The sequence below is a fragment of the Rhipicephalus sanguineus genome, unplaced genomic scaffold (genome assembly GCF_013339695.2).
Source record: "Rhipicephalus sanguineus isolate Rsan-2018 unplaced genomic scaffold, BIME_Rsan_1.4 Seq7327, whole genome shotgun sequence".
Taxonomy (NCBI): domain Eukaryota; kingdom Metazoa; phylum Arthropoda; class Arachnida; order Ixodida; family Ixodidae; genus Rhipicephalus; species Rhipicephalus sanguineus.
The window spans coordinates 44,807-55,211 of NW_023615867.1; the positions used below are offsets into that span (position 1 = coordinate 44,807).

General features: G+C 42.5%; 2 protein-coding genes across 2 annotated transcripts; one reads left to right on the forward strand and one right to left on the reverse strand.

Annotated features, from left to right (window-relative positions):
- Nucleotides 1–1,972: 1,972 nt before the first annotated feature.
- On the reverse strand, nt 1,973–6,125 carry LOC119378205 (uncharacterized). The gene is made up of 3 exons (XM_037647413.2): nt 5,853–6,125; nt 5,156–5,273; nt 1,973–4,791 (listed from the first exon to the last, which is right to left on the reverse strand). Exons 1-3 carry the CDS (start codon nt 6,108–6,110, stop codon nt 4,379–4,381), a joined length of 789 nt encoding a protein of 262 aa, XP_037503341.2. The 5' UTR covers nt 6,111–6,125; the 3' UTR covers nt 1,973–4,378.
- A 1,299-nt stretch (nt 6,126–7,424) lies between these two features.
- On the forward strand, nt 7,425–9,711 carry LOC119378206 (uncharacterized). Its single transcript, XM_049411721.1, has 8 exons — nt 7,425–7,720; nt 7,851–7,964; nt 8,047–8,232; nt 8,353–8,442; nt 9,125–9,196; nt 9,262–9,297; nt 9,357–9,395; nt 9,465–9,711. Exons 3-8 carry the CDS (start codon nt 8,172–8,174, stop codon nt 9,608–9,610), a joined length of 444 nt encoding a protein of 147 aa, XP_049267678.1. The 5' UTR covers nt 7,425–7,720; nt 7,851–7,964; nt 8,047–8,171; the 3' UTR covers nt 9,611–9,711.
- Nucleotides 9,712–10,405: the final 694 nt, after the last annotated feature.

Genomic DNA, 10,405 nt, shown 5'->3' on the forward strand with positions numbered 1-10,405 from the left:
ACGATAAACATGGGAGGAGTCGATCCCGCCTACGTCGTGCCAAGATGCAAGGACAGCGGTCGCCGTAAAGACGATACATATTTGCTTCACTACGCAGACAGCAGGAACGTCGTGCAGCATGCAGTGGTGTTTTGCTTACCTTCTAGTGGCAAAGCGCAAGTGTCGCACATCAGATTTCGATGCTTGATATCCCGGATGGTGCCTAATATAACCATAACGTACACAGGCGCATATATATTCCACAATATCAAGTACAACAGTGCAAGGAAAGGTTGCAATCGCTTGGAGTTTCAAAAAGTTAAACAGGAAGTCTCCATGACACCAGTTGCAGGAAGCAGGTGGCGCTTCGCGCAGTCAAAAACCGAAACCGAAAGCTATCCTTGAGTGCCTCCCGTCATTTACGGCCGCCGACCCACTCGCTTCGATGAAAAGAAATCGAGAGAACTTTGCTCCACGGGAGATATGGGGATTTTTGCTGTATTTTAAAACACTTATGCGCCATATGGCTAAAATGAAGGTGTCGAATAGTGGTTTCTGCGTCGAATTCTTTCATTCAGCAGCAATTTTCACCCTTGAAGAAGACAAGACTGCTTGTCGAAACGCTGACTCCAGCGACACTCCGTGTCCAAGGATTTTTCACCTTTTCAAGCCTTCATCTTCCCCTGAACTTCTGTTATTTTTGGATTATCAATTTTGCTGGCTAGAAAAGCTCCAGAAATTAATCCGATGCCATATTATGCAGACATCCCTTTAGTTATCACTCTTGATAGAAGTTATATGGAGGCACAAAGAAAAACATAAATGCCTCAGCTTGCGCCACCGAGGTGTAACAGGCTAACAGTGAACAGCTAAAACTTTTGATTGTGAAATGCTGCCATGGTACAACGCTTTGACTAGGGTGTCACTGGAGCCAACATTTCGACAAGCCGACTTGTCTCCAAGTTGCAGCCACGAAGACAAGTACGCTTGTCGAAACAGCTCCAGCAACACCCCGTGTACAAGAATTTTTCATATCAACAAAATCGGTGTTCTTTTGTCCAAAGAATTAGTTAATGCTGTTTATTCTGACATGGCAGTCGCTTAATTCATTGCGCTCCAGACAACATAAGCATTTTAAGTCGACTCATTTTCATAAGTAATGCTGCATGGAATGTGTTATACTGCGCTTCCAAAAGTAAATGCAAAATTTCAACAAATGTTGTCGATCATAACCTTTATTGTAGCAATTCCAACCAATATGCTGGCCACTTGGCATAGGAAGAGCAATGGAATTGATGACTTGGTCCAAGAACCTGCACGCAAAAGGCACAATAAGTACAAGGTGTCTCCATCGAGCAGGCATATATCACCACAACAGAAATCGGAAGGCTGACTTGGCAAACGCACAAGCACAGCAGCAATACTTTGTCGAATTGTCGAACACCTGTAAATGCCAAAAGCAGGGGCGGTTGAACAGCTGATTTTGTCTCACTTAATGAAGTAAATCTAGATATGCTAAAGAATCTAGGGTAGGCAAAATTAACGAGCTCCTCCACAGCACTGTGTGTGACAATCATATTGTGGTTTTGGGAATATCTGGAATTCTAATTTCATCTTGCACACAAAAGGCATATTAAATTAAAAAAATGTTTCAGTCAAGCATGCACATACACCTGCATACCAAAAAACAAGAGGCTATAGTTTGGTCAAAAGACAACAGACGATGCAGCACAGGGTGACAGATGTTTAGGGAAAAATTCAGCCTAGTTGGCAACATACTAAGAATTTTTTGCACATAAGCAACACGAGGAGAAAAAATTCGGCAGATCCCACGTACCGTGGGAGTCGATGTTATGCGAAGCATGCGGCGAGTAGGTGACTGTGGCGTAACTTTTTTACTGAGCGACACGTTACAAAATGATGCTAAAGATTTCTATGATGCTAAAGATTTCTATAGCCGCATATGTGTTATATATGCGGCATATGTGTTATATATGACCGTAAACAACTGGTTATATACCAGTTGTTTACGGTTCGGTAACGCTGCCAATGGCAACGTGGGTGTTACCAACACCAGAAGCGGTAAGCTGATATGTAGTGCTTATAAGTGTCCCGAGAACGCATGCACGTTTCACGAACCCGTCTGCATGTGTGCAAAAAGCTCTTGACAGTTCTTGAACAAGGGCATTATCACCGTGATCAGTGAGCACCAGCAGCTGGTCATGACTTGTTATAGGATCCGGTCGTGATCGTGGTGACGAGGGGTCCATGTGTAGTGAAGTATGTGGTATAGTAGAGCTGTTGGAATTCGTGTATGCCTCGGTCATTTCGTCGACAAATTTTCTGTCGACAGAGTCGGCGACAAGTCGGAACCTAAAGCCACCCTTCGCGTTGGGGAGGTATAGGCCGTCGAGGCTGGTAGACCTGGATAGTGCTACGGAGACAAACATCAGTGGATGGTGTTTGTCGTATTCGTAGACTACCTGGGCGTATGTGGCCTCCGTAGCCTAGTCTACAAAGCGGCTGTCAATCAATCTGGCATCATCCTCGGTCAGCATGAGGCCATCGCCCAGCCTCGTAAGAAATGAAGAGGACACTGCGTCGCTCTAGTGGACGAAGTGCATTTTACGGTGCGGTGATGTGGATATCATATGTAACGTTCAATAATATATTCCTTCGGGGTCGAGCAATGCTTCAATATAGCTTGCTGAATCATAGGAATACAAACGTAATGTTTATTAGACTGCTATAAATGTGGAGCCAACACTGGAACTACAGACGTTAATCTGATATGACGCCTGTATCGCAGGAGTACACATCGTAGGAGTATCATGTAGTGTTTATTGCTTTCTTGTAAAATTAGATAGCCAGCACCACAACCACAATTGACGTTGCACCGATATTACGCCTGCGTAGGCTGTTTTTCCAAACGAGTTTATCGACCTGGCGTGGCTCTGTGGTAGAATGCCTGATTGCCACGCAGAATGCTTGGGTTCGATTCCTGCTGGGATCCTAATTTTCATTCTTCCCATTTGTTGAGTCAACGCTGCCGATGTTGGTTTTCCTTAACGCTCTAGCATTTAAGTTACCAATATCTGTTGTCGCCGTTCCTGGGTAGAGATAAACTGTCAATCACCTGTGGCGCATACCCGTACACCGCGGCCCGTGGTAAACGGGTATGTGCCACACGTGACTAGTGGAAAGGGTTTGACGGCGTACGCGGCAGGATTTTAACGTTATTCATGCCATGACCCGGCAGTCATATTCGTCAAATCCTCTTACCCTCCCATGCCAATTTTGGTCTACACCAAGTTAAGGAGGCGATCATGAGAGCACCCAGACGTAGGCGGCTAGATAGATAGATAGATAGATAGATAGATAGATAGATACGTAGATAGAAACGCTGAAAGTGCCAGAGGTTCGCTAAGAAATGCTTCGCATTTAAAATGGAGAGACACAACATATGCACTAACTTTAAACAAAATCGTTTATTGCACACGAGGCAAACATTTATACAGTGTTGGTGCCCTCACACTGCACCAAGAAGCCATGCACAGAGATTTATTTGTCTTTTTCCACTTCATTTTTACAAGACGTACGTAACACTAATCAACTAACGAACTATTGCACAATCAAGAAAGCAGATTCTTTATCCGACAAGGACAGGGACAGAGTGCTAACACGATTGGTACCCAATTTTTGCAATTCCTGCAGCTAATAGTATTATAAATCTCGTTAGTTCAGCTCTGTTAGTTGACAAAACCTTTGTGTTCTGCAAGAAAGGTTCACACATTACAATGCTATCTTAACCTATCATTCATGCAGCCGCTTGTTTGCCCAGGATACTGCTTACTGCAGAAAAGAGGTATCTGATAAGCAACAGCTTGTCTACATTCCGCAAACCACATCCTATATCGTTTTCTTACAAGCAGTTTTCTTCCGTGCTTGACTGCAAATTCTGCAAATTGATTTCAGCTTTCATAGAGCTGGAAAACTATTTGCACATTTGTATGTGACACCAACCTTATTATGTAATGCTAAATTTTGTGCAAGTATGGCACATCAGCTATTCTTTTTTGAGCGACATCACTGTTGGAACAGCCAACTAGAGCAACGGAGCGGTACTTCCTAATTTAAGCCTTTTACGACTTACACTTCTGTTTGTGCGATGTGTTGTGTGTGAACCTTTCCCATGTGCTGTGTGTCCTGTTGAGTTGTTACGCTATCCAACTACAGTTATGGAAAGGATGGCATCACGTGCTAATGTACAAGTAGCTTTTCAGCTCCATGCAAGCTGAAATCGATTTGCAGAATTAGTAGTCAAGCACCAAAGAAGACAATTGCTTGCACGAAACGACATAGGACATGCTCAGAAGCTGTCGTTTATCAGATACCTCTTTCATGTGGTAAGTGGTATGTCAGGAAATGGGCCACTGCATGAATGATAGGTTAAGAGAGCACTGTGATCTTGTGAACAAATGCAACGATGGATGGCTGGCGTCACAGTGTAGGGCATGAGTGTATGATCATCAATTCTCCTAATGAAATTTGGTGATCCTATGTAATATGGAGTACCAACACCACACAACCACAACTCCATGAACTGGCGTGTCACGCCGAGCAAAACACCATGCATGTAATCGGGTGTGAAGCCCCACACAATGTCAAACCCGACCAAATTAATTAATGGGGACGGCCCCTTCACTCCCCGAACATTCACTCCAGTTCCGTTCGCTTCATCCATGTCTTCAGTCATCCCTTCTTTAGTCCTGTCGGGTGGAGCTTCAGCGCTTACGGGGTACTTCACTGTTCCTGCCAAATAAATATGACAGAAACAAATTAAGCACAAAACTGAAGAGGGTTAGCAAAAAAAACTTTTGCTGCAATGAATAGTAGATATTTTAACTGGTATTAGTATTCCTGCAAATGTGAGGAACTCCCAACAGCTGCAATAATGCATGCAGATGTGAAGTAAGTTTTCAAAAAGTTCGTACAAGTAAAACAAGAAGGCTGGCATGTCATGAATGCACATTGGCCGTTACTGTGGAACAATTACTTTGCAAAAAGAATGCAGTATCCAAATTGCAGTGGCAAAAGTGTGATGGTGAAGCTCATATGTGCACAGATTAAAATGTAGTCAGCCAGATATTTTTTTTATACAAGTGAGTTTTCTTACCTTCGATGCACTTGCCAGGGTGCAAACACCAGCCACACCCAAAGTATCCATTATACTGGACTGTGTTCTGCATCAGAGCCCTGGCTGGAGCGTCAGCCACAGCAGTGAAACAATAGACCTGTAGAGTAAAAAAAAAGAAAATAGTCTTTATGTAAAAATGGGACAGTGTTACATTGGTTGTTAAACGGTGCACCTTCGAACACAATTGAGCCTGGATGGGATAAAATTTCTCGGTCCAGATTGCCTGCTTTGTGCAAGTTGTGGAATGGGGCCAATGGTGCTCCAGAATGTCAGTCTGAACCGGGCGCAATTGCGAATTCAGGTGGCTGTGTGACAGTGGTATTACACTCGACTCAAAACGCCTATGTGTTGACAATTGATCCTTTAAAAGCAGTACCATTATTTGTTATAATGTAATTTAAGAATGGAAATACGGTTAAATTAGGCAACTCTCCTTAAAAGTTAAAAATATTTTGCATGTTGGTGAGTTTTCAACGTGTTATATAGCAGTCAAATTAGATTATAAGAATGGCATTTTCAAAAAGAAAAAAAGCAACTGTCGCAACAAGTTTCTATTTTGACTTTTTTTAACTGTTAAAAAATATTTTTTTCAGTTTTTGGTTATGGAATATTGTGAAGGGTGATAACGTGCTTTTACGTTTTCTAGAAGGAGATTACAAAAAGAAGAGTGACTCACTTTTGAGTGAAAGGTCTCTCCATCACATGTCCACTCAATCCCACTATCGGCGAGCGAGTCCATTTGCTTGGCAAATGCCTCTAACACCAATGTCATATCAGGATGACTCTGTCCGTACCACAGCGTTGCAACCGTGACATTTTTCGACCGCAATCCTGGCGGCAACTCATTAATTATAGTCTGGACGGGCCATATCGAGAACTTAGAGGAGTTGAACACAGGACTCCCATCCAAGTTTATCGTCAAGGTTATGTCCATTGGGCCAAGACAGGCATCCTTGCGTTGGTGCCGATACAAACTTCCGTCGGTAACGTCTGTCATAGAGGCGGCCTCTGAACGATCCGAAAGTGCATCTAAGGAGTTCTTCAATGACCTGGAAATCTCTTTAGATGATAGAATCGAAGAAAGCTGCTGCCCCATGGGAAGAGTCACAAAAAAACTTCCTTGCGCCGTAAGGATGTCTCCAGTGTACAGTTTTTCGCATTGTGTACATGTTGCCTTCACATCTTTTCTTTTCTTGGGGTCCCCGTCACATTCGCCAAGAAGGCACAGGCAATCGGGGCAATAGAAATGAAAGCCCATGCTTTCAGTGGAGACTCCGGCGAATTCTTGAAAAGAAACTTTGTGTCAGGGATTGTTTCTTTTCATTAAAAACTGACTAGCTTCATGAGGTGTTCCACTTGTGTCCACGCAAGACCAAAGTTTACAGCAAAGTCCATGACTAGGGTCACGACATCTTCAGCAGAGAAATCAGAGCCGAAGCAGCCTTCAGCTTCACCATCATCTTCATTTGCGTTCTGTGATCCTTCCTCATCGACGCTCGGTCCTAACTCCTCGCACTCGTCGACTTCCCCGCTTGACCAGACGTGAACTGGCGAATTACCAGCTGGTTCGTCTGCAGCAGGACTGCCATCTGACATCACGCTTTCCACTTGGCTAGTGTTAGCCGCGAGGCGAGATGCCCTGTACCGCGTTGATCTCGGCAGCTCATTCCCATCAAAGGATGGCTCTAAATAGAGCTTGCGCCGTTTAGGCGTCCTGGACATGTCAGAGGTACAGGATATACACTTTGCACTGCGCGATTAACACCGCTATCTAATTTAAAGAAAATACAAAGCGAGCGCTTGATCGTGTGAAAATCTCGGTCCACAAAAACCAAACAAGAAACGACTTGAGATCTGGATTCGATCGGCTATACAGCGGCTAAATGATAAAAGCGAATACATGATGATGTATTTTTTATTTGCTTACCCAGCACCAAATTTTGTGTTAAAGGTTTCATTCATATAGGTCACTTTTTGAACATAATGCTCTTCATGCATAATCAGGTTGTGCGCGTATAAATTTAGGCCAGGGAGGCAGCCTTGACTGGTAAGTGGCTCGGTTGGCTGGCTATGCATGGCTGAGCTTAGCCAAGCTGAGCAAAATCCACACCGTGCTTTATGTAAGTGACCCGCGTGCAGCACGTATATAGCACGTTGTATATCCGATTTGGTTCGCTATGTACACACTAGTTCGCTTTCTAGATAACGACCACGCACATGACACTCGCCGGTACGTAGTGCCAGTGGACGATATCCGCGATTTTCATCCGAAGCACGAGACAGACTTTGACGGCAAGGCAGTGTATGTTGTGCACTGGGTGGACAATGTAGACAGCGACAACACGGGTGATTATACAGCGCAGATACTTCGACTTGGTGGTAAGTGCATTCATCTACCCTGATCGATGAGTTAATCTAATATCCGCACCTGCACTTTCAGCCACAGAGAAAGAAGCTCGCGAATCGCCGAAAAGAATCCCGATCCCTAAAATGATGGTTCATCAAAACTTGGACGATGACGAAGCTGTGGCCAAGAAGGCCACTGTACGTGCACTTGTCCATTCGCAAACCTTTTTTTTTCAGTCTTTTCTCTCTCTTTTTTTTATTCGGGCTGATTTATAAGGTATGCATTATTTAAAAATATTGGAGCATGTGTATGTTCCAAAATTTGCAGGCAGCAAGAAACAAAAGAACAGCTTTCAACCGGGCTGCAGCAAAGAAAGACCGGTACGAGCAGAGTCTGAAAAAACAGATGAGCCACGCTCTCTGAAAAAACTCGGAACAAACTGTGAGCATATACTAGGAAATACGTGTTGTTTTCTCAAACTTTTCTTTTTTTCACTGTGGCATCAAAAATATTATTTACGCAGCAAAAAAGGCGACAAAGTTCATCATCAAGCTCAGATGACTCTCTCGTATCCAGCTCAGAAGTAAAAGAAGAAAAGAAAAAAACCAACTTTGGAAAGAGAGATGCAAGGAGCTGCGACAGGATAATATGTTCCTGCAAGAACAAGTTAGATCACAGCAGGTGCTATTAAATTCAAAATTCCTGAGGTGTAAGTACAATACTTATATATGTTTTTCCCTTATAGTTCATAAACTCGGATAGTTCATTATATGTTTATAACAATCTCTTCATTCCATAGCTAGTGAACATTTGTTAAACGTTTTGACAGTTGAAGACCTGCAGCACCGCAGAGAGCCTGGCGTTGAAAGCTCACCTGTACAAGCTACAAAAGAGACGGCAAAGGCCACAAGCAACCTAGGTGCATATCAATTTTTGCTTTTAAATATATTTAGTGTTATTTGTTTCATACTATACAGAATTATCAACAATCACCTGAGGTATATATAGCGTAACAGTACTCCTTGAGCTAGAGTACTTAAGTGGCATTGATTTCTCGCATGAGGAATAAAGATGTATAATTGGTTAGTTAATAATCACTAATTATTTTTTCAAGTTTAGTTTAAAACACTTTGCAATATACTAATTGCAGCCCAGTGAGTCAACAAAGCATTTCTGTGTGGAAGAAATTCAAAGGGTCGTGCATATTTCATGACTTGAGCCATGAGCCTTGCTGTGAAATGCACTGTTGTTCCACTTACTTCCTCAGCAAATGGCATTTTACACAATGAAGCACAAAAGTAACTGGAATGTCTATGTATTGTGTCCCACACTTCATTAATTGCATGCAATACTAGTAATTAGAGAATTGGCAACTTTTTGTAGATTGGTCTTTTGTGTATTTGAATTCTTATGCAAAAATATGTCCACTTTTTTTTTTACGAAGTCAGCTCAATGACTAACTCTATTCCTCATCTTACAGTTGCAAATTTGTATGAAAACTGTCTGTCTTGCAAACAGATCTTATTTATTTTGCATGCATAGGTGAAGTAAAATGTTGCATGTAAAAAATTGAAAGAGGCTACATCATTTTTTCAATACAGCCCTTGGAACTGGTTTGCCAATTGAAAAAGATGAAGAAATGGCCATGCGAGACACAACACCCATGGCACCAAGTAAGTTAGGAGATGTGTGTTGCTATGCTCGTGAGATCTAAATTCTGGCATTTTCATACTTACAGCTGCTGGCAGTCTGCGCTCAAGAAGTCCCATTGATGGTAAGGCTTTATTTGTGTTGCCTTTCTTACGTGTAATAATTACAATATGAATGATTTAGTTGCAGACCTCTCAGAAGAACCTGCTACATTGATGACTGGTGAGTTGCTGGCTTGCTTATGTGTAGTATTTGTTGTAAAACATGCAGTTTTGCTCTTTCTGTGTGCAGCAAGTGGACCTGATGACCTGTCTACTACAGGTAGGCTTAGACTTGCATGTTTCTATCATAAGAAAATTCTGACACTGAATGCTTCACAAGTTTTCTCCACCTTTTTTCAGGGAGAGATTTTTCATATTTACAAGATGGCTCTGTAAGTATATACTAGTCACTTAACCTGGGAAGTTCAAGCACCCTACGAAACGAGCACAATGCTATGTTCCTTGAACATAATGAATGCAAATTGTGAAACAGTAAAAGTTATCCATTCTGTAGATGTCAACAGAATTAGTAGCATGTTATGTGTTCACACCAGCAATTCTGGAAGCCCGTATAGTTAAAAAATGTTTGTAAAAAGATTACTGGTATTTAATGTGTCTGTTTAAGCATATGCGTGCAGTGAAAACACAGAATATTTAACAGACGTGTTCAGTTGTGAAGAAAGTGCTTACGCTTCGGTAGATTGAGTAGTGCTGGCCCACTTGTCACTTCACTATACATCCTTACATCCAGCTTAACAGCACAAATTTAGTTACAGTACTCATTATAATCTCAGTGACAAAGAGCTACTATTAGTTTTGTGCATACTGCCTGTTTTCTAATGTACTACACTTGTAGACGAAAGAACTCCAGATGGTCAAAATTTCCAAAGCCCTCCACTACAGCACATAGCCAGGATTTTTTTCGGGGGGGCCCAAGGCCTAATTCCTAATTGTTTGAAAGAAAGTCTTCCATGGCAAAAATAAAACAAAAGTTGCCCGGGAATATAGAAGGCCGGACGAATTTCGGGGGGGGGGGGGCCACCCCCCCCCCCTGCCTACGTGCCTGCTCCACTATGACATCCCTCATACATCCCTCACCATATTGTGGTCTTGGAAGATATTATTAACCTTGTCAAAGTAAATACCCGCAGAACAGCTCAGAGATGCTCCCATCAGTTGTCAGTGTGCAGC